General features: G+C 38.5%; 1 protein-coding gene across 2 annotated transcripts in view; it reads right to left on the reverse strand.

Annotated features, from left to right (window-relative positions):
* Nucleotides 1-1,933: 1,933 nt before the first annotated feature.
* LOC119423714 (synaptosomal-associated protein 25-B) overlaps nucleotides 1,934-15,751 on the reverse strand; it is a 47,806-nt gene continuing 33,988 nt past the window's right edge. Inside the window, exons 5-8 of one of the 2 annotated variants that reach the window (XM_037691123.1) lie at nucleotides 12,658-12,775; nucleotides 7,371-7,490; nucleotides 5,821-5,965; nucleotides 1,934-5,452 (exon numbers count right to left, since the gene is read on the reverse strand). In XM_037691123.1, coding sequence (XP_037547051.1) covers nucleotides 5,384-5,452; nucleotides 5,821-5,965; nucleotides 7,371-7,490; nucleotides 12,658-12,775 — 452 coding nt within the window. In that variant the 3' untranslated portion in view covers nucleotides 1,934-5,383. Of the gene's footprint in view, nucleotides 5,453-5,820; nucleotides 5,966-7,370; nucleotides 7,491-12,657; nucleotides 12,776-12,994; nucleotides 13,113-15,751 lie in introns of both variants that reach the window. The other variant, XM_037691131.1, reaches the window with a different exon arrangement.

The raw sequence follows: 15,751 nt of genomic DNA on the forward strand, positions 1-15,751 counted from the left end.
ACATTTTTTACAAGTTCTTTGCAGTTTTTGTAATAGTGTGATCGTTTATTAAGCATTCACACTATTGTGACAACAGGTCCCTCTTGTAAATGAGTCCTCGTGGCTCAATGAGGCTAGCCTGTATAAATAAAGGTTGAATGAACTGTGATCCTCTTTATATTTCTTATAGTAGTCCATATTCCGTACATTTTTTGGCATCCATCTTGACCCGCAGTTTATTTCAACACATCATAAAACGTTCAGCTCGTTCAGGAGAAGGATGCTATGGTTTTGGTACTGGTGCAACTTTAGCTTTTTGAAATATTTAACCTTTTCTGCCACTGTTTTCTCATAGAAAATGAATCGATCTCATTTTACATCCTTCATATCTTTGGATGTGTTTACAACATTTTACTGCTCCTCTCACATTTTGCTCTGGTTCAGCTTCTTTCAGCTTCCTTCTGCAAATTTATACTTTTTTCAGCTACTTTCAGTTGTTTGTCCTCTTTTCAGAATCTTTCTTTCAACTAAAAATATGTTGTGCTTCTTCTAACGTATTTCAGCTTGTTATGCATTTTTCAGCTTATTTCTGCAAGTTTCACCTTTTCCACTATTTCTGCTACTGTTAAGCTGTTTTTATGCTAATTTTAGCTTTTTCAGCTAATTCCACGTTTTGCACCTGTTTCAACCTTTTTCAGCCTAATTCATCAAAAATGTGCTGTCTCAACTTCCTTCTGGTTATTTAAGCTTCTTTCATCTTTTTTTTAACTACCTTTCAGCTGAGTTTAGCTCATTTAAACTTTTTCAGATAATTAACACTTTTTGTGTTGATTTCTGCTTCTTTCAGCCTAATTGGGCGCAATTGTCCTCACTCCACATCCTTCTGGTAATTTAAGCATCTTTCTGCCATTTCAGCTACTTTTCATCCATCCATCCATCCATCCATCCATCCATTCATCCATTCATCCATCCATCCTCTTTACCCGTTTATTCCATTTTGGGTCACGGGGGTCGCCGGTGCCCATGTCCAGTAATCACTGTGCGAGGGGCGGGGTACACCCTGGACGGGTCGCAAGTCCATCACAGGGCCACATAGAGACAAACGAGACAAACAACCATTCACTCTCTAACTCACACCTAGGGACAATTTAGAGTTACCAATCAGCCTAACATGCATGTTTTTGGTCTGTGGGAGGAAACCGGAGCACTCGGAGAAAACCCACGCATGCACGGAGAGAACATGCAAACTACACCCAGAAAGGCCCCTGGACTGGGGTTTAAACCAAGGACTTGCTCGCTGAGAGACAGCAGCTCTACCAGTTGCGCCACCGTGCTGCACTTTTCAGCTATGTCTTGCTAATTTAAGCTTTTTTTTAAATAGCTAATTTACTAATTTTTGGACTCATTTCTGCTTTTTAAACCAAATTCATCGAACATGTTCTTTTTGCTTTCTTCTAATAAAGTAGGCTTGTTCTTCCATTTCAGCATATTTTTAGCTAATTTCAGCTGTTTTTCAGCAAGTTCTTCAGCAATAAGCATTCATACAGTATTTTCACAGGAAATACAATTTCTCTAGTTATTGTAAACATCAGTGAATCTTTTTTTTTTTTTATCATACTTAAAAGTACCATTACCATATAGTTTGTTCCATGTGCTGCTGTTACTAAAACTTGTGGATCATTAAACATAAAATCTTAAAATTTAAGCAACATAAATTACAAATAAATCTTTCCGTATGTTCACTATTGCAACAAATACAGCTTAAGTTGCGTAACTGCTGACACATCCCTTTAAAAAAGCCTTTGCAAGCTGAGCAAATCAGAATAGTAATAAGTGAATGAACCCCAATTTAGTTTTGTTGTCGAGCAGTGATTTGCTGCAAGATAAATATTCAGGTTATAGAAACTAACAAAAAGCAGTTTGGTTCTACAGTTTTGATGGTTTTATTGGCAATTATCAAGGTACATGATATTTTACAGTGATGTCACAGTCTGGAAAGAGAGACAGAAAACAGAGTGGCACTACTGCAGATAAATATGTGTGGGCTACATACAGCATGTAGCATGCTGTTGCCCTGTCCGGATAGTTTTGCCTGAATAAATGGATTATTTTCAAGCAGCTGAAGGACATGCAAAACACACTTCATGAATGAATGCAGTTTTTCATGTCGCTAAGGGCAGAACGATGTGAAGAGGTCGTTGACCTTTCTTTAAATATGCTCAACACTTAAACTCACGGCACATTTCCTTTGGTCTTTGTTACAATTTCACATTTGCTCTTACAGCCTGATATTTTCACATGAAATTCCTTTCAAATCATAAATAAATACAACTTTACCCACGCACGCACATATAAAGTATGTCTGTCTGTGTACATATATATATATTATAATAGGAATATGCTTTCATAGGTTTTAATGTATAAATAAATTATTGAACACTTTGTTATTGAGTGGTCCAATTTAGCTCCTTGAGGAAGGGTAAAACTACACAGTTTTATGGCATCAATTCCTTTTAATACTATTCCAATATTATCCTTGGTAAATATACTGGCACGCAGTTCTGACCAAAAAGCCACGTTTCCCTTTAAGTGGCACAAATACTTAAAACCAGGGTCCTAGACCACTTGTCACTAGTAAGATCTGTGCAGTTTCACTCCACATGAAGTATCAGTATTTGAACAGTTGTCTATTACCACAATTTCTAGGACGAAATGTCTGGATTTATTGTGTAGCATTATGACCTTCTTAATAACAACTATAAAGTAAAGAAGGCCTGATTCACTAAGAATGGGCAGCACCTCATAGTTGCTCCAATATTTGCACATCATTTGCTCCTTTTATTTGTTCTGTCTTAGCATTCGATTCTCCAAACCAAAAAAAAAAGCTAATTTATATCTTGGATATAAAGTGGCGGCTGGTCCACTGGGGCAAACCTAAAAATTATTTACTGAGCTTACTGTGTATTGTTTTGTTCTTTGCATTTTTTAAAATTATTTTCACAATTTTAACTGGAATTTAAAACAATGTTTAGTGATTGATTCTGTTTTTCACTTATTTACTGTTACGGAGGCGTTACCATTAAGCTACCTGTATTCATCAAGCAGATCGGAACATGACCAGTGACTTGAACAGCCAAATCCAATAGTCTCATTCAGGGCGTCAGATTTTCTCCCCCGTGGACACGTTCCTCTGGTTTTAGCGCATTAATACGACCACTAACACTTGACCTGAGCTCTAACGCAGGAATAGCTGCAGCTAAACCTTCTGTGCTGTGGAGATATTCTGTTCAGATCCATTTGGAGCAGACAGAGGGGACCAGAACAGAAAACTGAGGAGGGCAGACATTTTCAACAACATGGCAGAATCTTATTGAACTAGTTCTGTGGCATCCAAAGTGTAAATGACTGCATTGGCTCAGTGGTTAAAGTCATATAATCAGACCACAGGTTCAATTCCTGTTTGGAACATCTGTTTCAATCAGTGCTGATATATTCGACCAGTATTTTTAACTTTTACATTGTTTTATTTTTAAAAGTGAAAAAAACTTTACCGATCCAAACAGTTTTGAGCGTGAGTGTTCGGCTGTTCGTTCTGCCTCATGTGTCAGTCAGTCGCGCGTTGCGTTAATTAATTTAGTCAAATTATCTCTGTTTCTGGCGGGGGTGGATGTGGGAGGCTTCCATTTCTCTGATTTATTAGACGGGACTGTTTTTCACGAGACATAACCTCGACCTGCGGGAGGAAGAATAATGATTTGTACACATTTTTTTTAATAAACAACAAAATAAATATTAAGCAACATATATCCTATTTTTACCACAGAAAATGTAATGCGACTTGTGCGGTTAGTAATTCAGGAAATTAATGTCCACCCCACTGATATTTTGGCTCAGGAGCCACCAGTGGACACAAACACTCCCGTCAAGCTCAGCAGGTGTGAGCAGTTTTTATTCTTTGTGCCAATACACAGCTGTTCTAGCTGCACAGTGGAAATATGACAGAAGGGGCAGAGAGAAAGAAAAATGTATTTTTAATGTCGTTTATAAAACAATAATGATGTTGGTTCTTTATTGAACAGCTGCAGATTTATGACACTACGATACGATGGCATAATTTATACATTTAACTAATTTAGTTAAAGAAAAACGTGTTTGCTGAAGTTTAAAATGCAGTTGTAAATTAAGTACTTAAACTTATGAGATATTAAAAAAAAAATTAAATTGCTTTTGTGCTTTTTTGACCATTACTTTTAATTAATTAAATGAGAAAGAATTAATTAATTTTTGGTTTCTGCTCCAGACCAAGGGATGCTTGCTGCAACCTTTCCTCCTGGATGGAGGGTTGAGGCTCACACCCCCACTGCCCCCCAGCTGTGTCCTTGGCTGTACTGCAGGATGAGAACAGGTTTTAATTAATGGGCTAGTTGTGTTTGTTAACTTCTGGATGTGAAGCCCCATCTGTTGAAACGTTCTGAAACATATTCTGCAACAAGTAAACTTAGCTAAACCATTTAGCAACAAGTTTTGAATTACTTCTTGAACCATTTTCTGTAAAAGCATCAAGGCTCGACACTTATTACTTGAAGAGAGGACAAACTTTTTGTGGCATGCCTTTTGGTGGGAAGTTAATAGTGCATCGGATTCCTCTGTTTCTTCTCCTGAGACACAATTACCACCAGCTCTCACAAGATATTTCTCATTAAATGGGTGTCTCAAACAACGTTACATACAAAAGTATGGGCAATTTCTTCTCTAAATGCATGAAAATTTATTTATTAAAATGTGGGCAATCAGTGCAAAGAAATGCTGTTTGGTTGGCAGCACAGTTTGAGGTACACATCTCCCTTGAGGAGGTCTTTCTGAACCTGACGTATGCCCAATCATTGCTTTGAGCTTGTGTAGTGCCTACTAAAGCTGCACAGTCCTTTGGTGAATCAGGCCAACTTGTATCAGACTAGAATACTGACGTAGGAAAAGGACAGTGTGAAAATAAAAATGTAGATACAGTTTATTTTACACCAAGAATTAAAAAAGAAAGAGAATAGGACAAGTGGTCTAAATCACTGAAGCCATTAAAGATGTTCTATGTACAGCGTAGAGAAGGTTTGACTGGACAATGTGCAACAGGACAGTATACAGTATAAGCCATATTTAAAGCGCAACATCACAGAACAACGTTAAGAACAAGAGTGGAAATAAATGGAGTGTTAAAGGAAAGAGGGAGGAGGAAGTGAAGTGATGTATGATATGTGCATGTGTGCAAACCTCTACCAGTATCACAATAAAAGCATGAATTTGTAGCGCCTGCTGTCGGCATTGGTGTTGGGGGCAGGGCTGGGTTTGGTTGGTCTCGTTTTCAGGCTGACTGGGGTTTAACGGGGATGAGAGCACTTTAAGCTGCAGTTTAGCCACTGCCCAACATCTTTGTAGCACGCTGGTTGGCCTCATCAATCCTGGTCTTGTTGGAATCAGCCTGAAAGGAAAAAGCACTGGCTGTTAGAGACTCAAGTCATGGGTGAGAAAATGTGGCACCTTATCAAAAGTGGCTACATATGACTCCAGAATTAAAATGTTGCACTTTCACAATTAGAGTGTATTAGCATTAGAGCTTGTCTGTTAAAATGTCAATGTAAATCTGCTTAAATTCTGCACAGCTACACCCACCAATGTTGAGCCTGTAATCCTTCTGAATATTTGCTTCATATTAGACTCTTTGTTTAAGTGAAATTATTTCTAGTTGCATGGCCTTTCATGTTTTCATCAATAATTTTACTACAAATAAAGCATATCCTTCTTTCTTAAACAAACTGATGCATCCCCTACAGTGTTAGTCTGCTGTACCTGCTCCATGATCCTTTCAATCTGGCGGTTCTGGGTGTCGATCTCCTGGCCCATGTCCAACGCCATGTGACGCAAGTTGCCGATGATCCCACCCACCTGCTCGAGGTTCTCATCCATTTCATTCTCCCGGGCGTCATTTGTTACCCTGCAACACACAACACATTATGGCCTTACGAATCACGCTTGAAACGGAAGATGCTTCAAATTCTTAAACATCAATTAAGGTCATAAAAACAGATTTTACTTTCAGTCATGACCAAAGTACAAGCAACTATCTTAGGCATATTTATAACTCTTGAATTGCCCATTTGAACAGTTACTAGGGGTGTCAAACTCACTTACAAAAGGGGGCCGAAATTAGGACCAATTTCAGAATCTACATTAACTCAAGTTAGATACTTGACATCTTTTCTTGGTTGCGGGTTCCTTAACAAGAGTTTGATTGGTATCATTTGACATTCCCTGCTGTACTTTTGACATCATAATCAAAGATTACTGAATAAATTAAAGTAACAAAAGTATTTGATGTCTTCTTGGGGACCAGATAAGATGTCAACGAGGGCCACATTTGGCCCATGGGCCTTGAGTTTGACACAAGTGTATATTTTGAGTTATTGATTAAAGAATAGTCATGTTTTATCAATCTTTATATTATTTTATTACTACATTCCATTACCATTAAACTCTTTTATTACACTGACCGAAATGAAACTTTCCACTTTGTAATTGTAAGTTGGATCAAAATACAATGGCAGGAAGTTGTTTTCACAATTTCAGAGAATTTGATGCGATTTCTACACCAATGGATGAACTGCAGCCCCAAACAATGAAAGCTCCCCTCTGTGCTTTACGCAGGGGAAACACAATAATACATACAATACAACTTTATTTAAAGCACTTTAAAACAACACCGTTGGCCAAAGTGCTGCAGATGCTACATCCAGAATCTGAACTTTGCTGTAAATAATCTTGACAATTAACCAGAAAGTTCAAATTTGGTTTAATCACATTTGTTCCCATTAGTCAATTGCTGTGTGTGTTGGCACATTCACTCATACTGCTCTTTAAAAAAAAACTTTGAGATTCTGCTTATCTGCTATAGATTGTTAAAGACTAATTTGGTTCTCCTCTATCTGGTTACCTTAAATTTCATGAACATACTCCAACGTAAAATGATGCCAGTCTTTTGGTTTCCAGTCTACTGGAGGCTCTGTTGGTGTTAGAATACTTTTATGTGCCTGTTCAAGAGTTTTATCTTTTGGTGTTCACTGATACAACAAAAATAAACTGGAACCAATCAAACTTAAACAATGCTGAAAGGCCTTTTTAGAAGGCTTGAAAAAATAAAACTTCAAAAGATTTAAGGAAAGTCCAGCAGCTTAAAGCAAAAGTATAAAAAAAGGATTCACAGATTTTGCACAGAACAGTATTCTAACGTTCAGCTGTTTCCTTCCTTCTGAATATAACCAGTACAGATACTTAAATATTCATAACAATATACATCCAGAAACACTAAATACCTTTACAGATAAATAATAGTAGTTTCATACCTGCGGATGAAGCCCCCACTGATGGCCATCTGTTCACGCTCGTCTACCACTCGAGCCCCTGGCTGGCTGTTCACCACTCCGTCCTGGTTCCCTCCCCAGGCCTGGCCCCCACCCTTAAACCTACCACAAACACACTTCAGTCAGAGTCAACAGTCATACTGTGAGTGTGTGTGTGTAAATGTTAATGTGGTTGGGTTTATGTTTAGTTGTTAAGTTGTTTAGTGAAAATGAGTGGTTATCGTTGCAGTATGTCCATGTGTACACACAACACGTTCAAAACATACATAAATATATGTTTAGAATGCAAATATGGCAATCTAATCGTCCTACTGAAAGCAACATGATGACCACTTATGAGTTTGTTACATGCATGCGTTTGCGATGTGTTGGTGAATAATTGATCTAACATGCAGATCAATTGAACACTAAAAAGCTCACGTGTTCCTCAAGCTTCAAACAAAATTAACGCAGAACACGACGAGCACACAGGACACACACATAAAAACACGTAGAGTGGACATGCGGAAACATGGAGTTTACAGAGGGGACAGGGTCAGACACACGCTGTATCTATCAAAAGAAAGCCGAGCCGTTAGATCCATCATGGCAAAACAAACAAACAAACAAAAAAACAACCACACGTGATCGTTTTGATCAGAACACTAGCTGTGAGCTCAGCCCTTCATTTCATCTGGATAGACAGATCTAGGAAAAGAAAAACAAAATGTAATTCTTTGTTTTTGTTGTATTTTCCGTGAAGTATCTGATAGGTGAAGGGCAGCACAAACATCCAGGCTTCTGCAGGTTCATTTTGCTCGGGTCCTCCTGTATTTCAGTGTTTCTCCTCAGCTATCTGCTCTGAGGCTGTCATACAGGGGCTCTAAATTAAAGGAAACATGAGGTATAACTACAAAGTACTACATCGATTACAAAACAGGTGGATTGTGGAAGAAGGGACCAGAGAGCTATAGAATATACAAGATCTTAACCCCAAACAGAAACATCTGGAAGCAGGACCAAGGTGGACCAAATGAAGATGTATCTAGGCCTGTCACGATAAACAATAAATCAACTAATCACATAAATGAAAATTATCAACCCCATTTTCATTTACCAACTTTATCATTTCTTCGTGTCTCTCTTTTTGTTGAAGACACTGGACGACAAAAGGCTCAACTCCGGTGCTCTTCACTGACCCCTCCATTTCTCTTTTATCTTTAAAATCAGTTTTAATTGTCCAAAATTGTGTTTTTGGATCATTAAAAGCAGCTAAGCTGAGAAGCTAAGCTACAAGCTAAGTTAACTGGCTGACCTGAGGGAAAAAACCTCCGTCTTGTTGAAGCTCCAAAATTCGTGATTGAAACCCGTGCCTTTGTCTAAAAAGTTGTTTCTCTCTGCAAAAAGAAGCTGAGAACTGGTTTACTGTTTTTTTAATAAAAGCTTTGTGTGAAAAATGCTGTGCTAAAGAGCTTTTTTTTTTTTTGTTGCTATGCTAAAGAGCTCAAACCACACCGAGCGTCCACCATTTTGAGAACCTAATAAAGGAAGGAGAGACAGCCCATGTCACGTCAAGGGGCCTCCCTCCCATTTTTCTTAAAGAGACATGCTGCTCGCTCCCTCACTATCCATCCTTTGGTTCAAACAGTCTTATACTGCCATCTGGTGGTTGAACAAAGGTACTACGTGCAAAACAAATTAACCAACATTTCTTCTTAAATTTGACAATAATTACTAATTATTGTCAAATTTCAAACAATATTATTGTTTATCGCATTAATTTCTGAGACAATCATGCAGCAAAATTTTTTATCATGACAGGCCTAGATGTACCTTATCCAAAATCAGGTGGTGGTTTTTAAAAAATAAGAATGATGACACCAGCTTTTACTGAACAACTACTGTGATGTAAATGAAGCACATACAATGTGTGTGTTACTGTCAGGACTTGTTCAGCCCAGTTCTGGAGGAAAGAATGATCTGCTGTAAAAAAGCCTAATAGTGTAGAAAATAAAGGTTTGGGTCATATATATTAAAAGCAAAAAACTACTTAATTTGACCCATTTGGTAATTAATCAGATTTACCCAATAAATAACATTATATACAGATTATTGTACCTCTTGACCAGTTCACTCATTCACAGTGTCTGAAAGATGGCCTATTGTAAACCTACAGCAAAATCATCACAATAAAAGTCCATTTAACGCATTTTCTCATTATTTTTGTCATTCACTTGTGTTTTCTATAGCTCTGAGACAGAACAGTATTTCCAGTAAGAGTATGTGATGCACAGACATGACCCAGTGGCCATAGTTTGGCTGTTGAGGACCTGAAAGAAATCACACAGGAGTTTGGCAGAACTCGCAGTAAGCATCAACTTGAGCTTTTAGAATGCAAGTTTTACAAGTTTTAATATTAAGAAGATGGCATGTTAAGTTCAAAAAAAAAGTTTGCCTAACTCATGCATGATATTTTACAATGCAAGAAAGTCTTGTGGAAGGAAACTTGGACATCCTGTAGTTACAATTGGTGATTACGTACCAAAAATTAATTTGTTAAAGTGGGAGTTTGTGGTGGATTGGAATGCTCTAAAGCTCCAGTGTGTAGGATGTAGTGGCATCTAGTGGCACAAATCCCAAATTTCAAGAAACCAGGAGAAAATAAACATTTCATACCCATAACAACTGTGGCTGTGAAATTAAACAAAATTTAATTAAATCAAACTTATATAAAAAGCCTTGCATTCCTGCTGCATTAATTGCCAAAGTTTTAAACTCAGATCATCTTCTAAAGAGATAGAGTTTTAGTCTTTATGGTCAAACATTAAAACAATGTTAGCAATAACATGCACAAAATGTGTTAGCACAGGAATGATTTTCAGCTACCACATCAAATTTTATGTATATATCTGTACATTTGACTTGGTTATAGTCATTTTTGCATGGGCTAATGCCAGTTAGAAAAATAATCTTACGCAGGACTTAATTTGAGCCGGACCTGCCAGAACAGGATCCGAAAACTCTTATTTTGACATGGTGTGTTCCGGTAACTGTTTTCTTGTATCTGGTAACACTCACGCCAAATAATAATAAAGTTATGAACAAATTTGACTGCCTTGAACAAATAAAACCTATTTTGGATATGTAAACTGAAAATAATTACATAAACACTAATTTTAAACATAACAAGCTTCCTAATATCACATCAGAGCTGCCCCTTCGCATTTCTGCTTCTGCTCTTAAACAAATCTCCACCTCTAAAAGTTCAAAGTCATGGGCAATTTTATCAAAAAGCACAAAAATATCATTAAAGTTTTGCACTACGCATGAGTTCCTGCGCTTTTGTGAACAATCTGATGTGTGAATCACTGCAGGAGTTATCTGAACTTTCGCTTGAACTGCAAAAGAGACGATGATCTCGGCTCATATTTGTTGTGAAGTCGGAGTGTTTGAAGCGATGACGGAGCGACCAGGACGCGTTTCTGAATTCAGCAGGAGGACTGAGAGCTACTCTTTTCTAAGCAGTGACAAAGCACTAAATATTAGACACGTGGCCACAAACTTAGAGCAGCGCTTGTTGTCCCAGGGTGGGCACATGCCCGACAAAAGTGGCTATGATCATTTTACTGAGGAGCTGCAGATGCTTTAAACATATCATTACGATTTTTTAAGGAAACTCAGCTCTCAAACCTTAGATTTACCAAAATATTGAACAAATATTGAATAAATGATGACAGGCCTAAAAGGGCCAGTAAAATATGATTTTTTTTGTTGTTGCATGAGTCGGATCTGCAAACCACCTGTCAATCAATCCCATAGGCACGTCAGCAACTGACCAATCTGAGACCTCAGTTTGTCCTGAAGTGAACGTCCCTTACCTGCAGAGCTGCAGCAGTGTTGCATGAACGCTTTGCAGTCAGAGATTTCAATAATAACAGAGTTTACATCTTTTGTTTCATGTTAATCTGCTGTAATAAACCTTTGTAAAATACACCAGGATGCAGGAAATGGCATCTACTTTATTCAAAATTCTCTGGGGGAGAACCCCCCCCCCGCAAGCCGCTGTTTGCGTTCCAGCATTGTTTGGTTTAAAAACTAAGCCCTGATTATATGTACAGTATATGTATGTTCGGTTTTCAGTTTCAGAGAGTTTCAGTAGAATTCACCCCGTGATTCATGTGATACTTTGCTAAGTATTCAAGTTGGGGCTGACTCCCAGGTACTAGCTTCCAAAACATTTAGCTCAATATCTGTAAAAGTGACTGAGTTATAGCCATTTTTTGTGAGTTAGCTAAGTTTGATTAGCTGTGGGGGACACCTTAAAGCAGTCTGACTCCACACACACATGCAAAAACATTTTCGCCTGTCTTGTATCTTTCAGCAGTGAGTGATTTTTAAACACTGATGCTTATTTGCTACATGATTATACACAACTGAAAAACAGTCATGAGTTTTGATGTTGTGAACCACTTTGGCTGTGTCTGCCTCAGAGGAGTAAATGGGGGAAACGATGGGCTCCAGAAACCATCATCTCACCAGCAAACTTGTTGATCCACTTTGTAAGTGTACTGCTTGTGGAACTGAGTTTGTTGTGGCTCCTTGGACTGATGAAGTCCTTTGGATGAAGGAAGAAACATCTCAACAAAAACTTGTCCAGAGGAGCTGACTTAACTTTGTTGGATTTTTAACCTGGATTATTGAGCATGAACTTTGAAGTCATGAAAGTTATATTATGTTTCATTTGTGCCACTAAAAGCTACAAAACTCTACACTTTGAAACATTAAAACAAATATATTAAAATGTAACACTTACTTGAATGAACTGACCCCAAACATTACATTACAAGATAACAAAAATATGCAATTATTTCAATAAGGAGTCAGCTAGTTGATGTACTGTTTAGTAAGATTTGTATACATCATCATGTAGCATTATGCTTTGGAATGGGTTGGTGGGCACCGAGACCAAGATCCTTGCTGATGCTGCTACCTGCAGGAGGATAATCTCTCATCCGTTGTGGAATGAAGGGCTTTTAAGGGGCATCAGCCATGGAGGCAAGATAAGATCAGTTTCAAACTCAAGCATGCATTTGGTCCCGGTTCAATCACGCACACGTGCTCGTGCATGCTGCGCTCGCGCCTGTTTGGAGAGCGTGTCGTTGTGGCTTCAGGCCTGACTGCTCACAACACTGATAACCATGCTCTACACACCAGAAGCAGGCAGATGGATAGAGGCGAATGCAGGCAGGCACTGAAACACATGCATTTGGGCGACACAGGCGGCACCTACTTGTTACAGGGACATGTACAAAGACCACAGAACTGTCCTAGATTGTTCAGATTCTTTTCTGCATCCATCATGTCCTTATTGATTTGGTCCATCCCCTCCTCGATGCGCTCCAGTTGTTCTGATTATCAACACATTGTCATTTATCCCAGCAAAAGAACGAAAGCACGTGAGAAAAGAAGAGAGGAGAAAAAGGTTGTGGGGTGGTAGGAAGGAGAAGGGAGAGACAAAGGAAAAGAGACAAAAAAAAGACATAGACTGTGACAAGAGAGACATCAGACATCACCACCACCACCAGCACTGGACAGGCAAGAGCACTGGGCTCCTAGCCGGTACCTACTTTTTAACACATGGGCAAATCAGACCACAGCATTGTCCTATATCTTTTAAATCTTTCTCGGCCTCCTTCAGGTCTGCGTTCACCTTGTTCATGCCCTCCTCCATACGATCAAGTTGTTCTGGTGAGGACAAAGGCACGAGAGGGGTGAAATACAGTTGACTGGTTCGGGTCGAGGGGTTGGCGCTCTACGCTAGCGTGCAAGAGCCTACACGTTTTGCCTAAACGCGGAAGGCAAAGCAGGTGACAATGTTTAAGAGCACCTTTTGGTATTTCTGTTGACGCAGAATGAACTCGTTTGTCTTCATCCAAAAATGTCCACGCAACTTTATTTTTTGCAAATGACTGCAACGCTTTTTAAAATTTCAAAGGCTATTAACTCCATTCCAAAGAACGCGTTTCTGAGAAAATATTTTATCTGCGTGACAGCCGCAGACCACTTTATCCAGAAAAGCATCTGTACAGAAAGATTTAGCAACGTTCTCTTCTTCAGGGCTACCAAACAACAATTATAGCCGTTAAAGCATAACTAATTCAATTTTTTTATTTTTAAGTACAGGTAGGAGAGAGTGAGAAATAGATGTATAACTTCAGTCAGCAGTGGCTGAACAATCTGCCCCCTCCTGTCACACTGAAGATTTCTGAGTGATGACCACAGTGAGTCACGTTGAGTGATGGATTAGAAAACAAACAGCTGTTGAATGAAACAGCTCGTCTGTTAAAGTATAACCTCACTTCATCAACCCATCAAAAAGGAATTAATTAACAAACTCATGACTGAGTTTCATACGTTTGTGAACAAATAAACGGAGGGCCCAGTCTTCCAAAGTAAGGTGTCACTTCCTGTAGGCTTCCCAGATGGAAAGATAAACAGTTAGTTTATTACTTAAAAATGACCTCAGTAATTAATCTTGGACAAACAATCAGGGGACTACAGCAGCTGGCCTCCTTCCCCTCAGTCACGTCACACTAATAAATATTTATGGACCTGTCTAGGGAGGACACATGTTGAAATTATTGCATGAAATATGATATTTGTGCTGAGCACAAACTGGCAGAGGTTTTAATTCTCTGCTTGTTTCACAGTTGTTTTTATTTTCTTTTTTGATCATCTTTAAAAACAACTCATGACTAAGACTTTGCTGCAGAACCGAACTGTTTTTCTGGCTGTCAGACCTTGAGTGTTGTAAAGTTTCTTAGAGGAAGAAAAAAAAACAAACACTGACATATTCAACTCGTACACTGACCAATATTCATGTGGTTCTTGCTCAAGTAACAGAGTTTTACAATGAATCTAATTCTCAGTCTCATAGTGAAACACTAATTAAAACAAAGAGTCTACAGAGACTGGATATTGAATAATAATGAACAAGTGCTGAGCTATCAATTGGATTTAATATGAATGCAGCTGTTAATGATTTAAATCATATCAGACTTATTTGTGTTTTTAGTGAAAAGCTGACAAAAATCTTGAATTGTTCACTAAAATGTTGGAAGTTGCTCACAAATCCAGAGCTATAATCCATCGAGTCTCACTTTAATCCAGGTCAACGTGTACCAGCCGAGCTCAGAGGAGCTCATTAGCACTGATGACACTTCCACTACAGGTTACTGGAAGGAATTACACATCGTTCATGTGCAACCTGTGTGTGCATGATTAGTCACACGCCAGTTTAAACAAAACAGCATTTATTACTTCCAAGTTTTATTGTAAGACTATAGCACTGGCGTCCTTTTTGCAGTAAATAAATTGGCCAGTATGACAGTGCCTCCAGAAAAAGTCAAAGCAGAGAATGGAAGCAGGATGAAATGGAGAATAGAAGATGAAGGCAGAGTGAGAAGAGGATATGGATCAAGTAGAGAGGATGTTAGCTTGGAGGCAAAGGAAATTAAATCTGAATTCATCGGTGTCTTGTGATAACTGCAGCAAAGAGGCAGCCGTGATTATGAGAGGTAAGAGTAAAAGACTGCCATGTCACACACGGTGCTAAAAACAAAACACACAGATACTCCACACATGACAACGCACTCATCTAGACAGTAAACATACCTTGATGCATGTTCACCCACAGCACAACAGACTGTTTCTTGCATATAAACAGTAAAAACGTGGTATTTTCATTAAAGTCGCCAAACACTGATCTGATGACAGCAGATACAGCGAGGAAAGATTTCCAGGTGCTTCAGCTGCTGTGTGGAACAATCCTGACCTCTCGCTGCCTTATAAGAAGTTTTCAAAATAAAACTAGACTTTTGCACTGGTTGGGGAAAAAGATGAGCTTTAGTCCATTAGTAATTTTTTTTTTTTTAATTACCTGTATCTATTTTTATCTGCTCTGTCTTTCTTACAATAATCTAATGAATGCAAAGAGGTCATACATTATACTTTCTTTTGATAAGAACTGACCAGATGCTCCTCAACAAATAGGTAGTTGTTAAATTTGTGTTATTTTATTTTTACATTTGAGGTTAAGCTATGAGGTTTATTAAAGACGTCATCAAACACTCTTGGACCCAGTACCGTTTCCTAATGTTACCTCTGGCTCATAATTTAATTTCCTCTGTGTTGCTTTAGAACTGAAGCAGTAATATGTTTCTCCAACAGATATAGACACCCCCAAGAAGCCTAAACACAGTTGGCTTTGGTCCAAGTGCTGTTGTCCTCAGCTGCTGGCATTCTTTGCTCTATGCAACAAATTGACGCAAGAAATATAAAGGTTCTGTGCAAAAGTCTTGAGTTATACGTTGCACCTTTTTTTA

The sequence above is a fragment of the Nematolebias whitei genome, chromosome 2 (assembly GCF_014905685.2).
Source record: "Nematolebias whitei isolate Nwh7 chromosome 2, NemWhi1, whole genome shotgun sequence".
In the NCBI taxonomy this organism is placed as follows: Eukaryota; Metazoa; Chordata; class Actinopteri; order Cyprinodontiformes; family Rivulidae; genus Nematolebias; species Nematolebias whitei.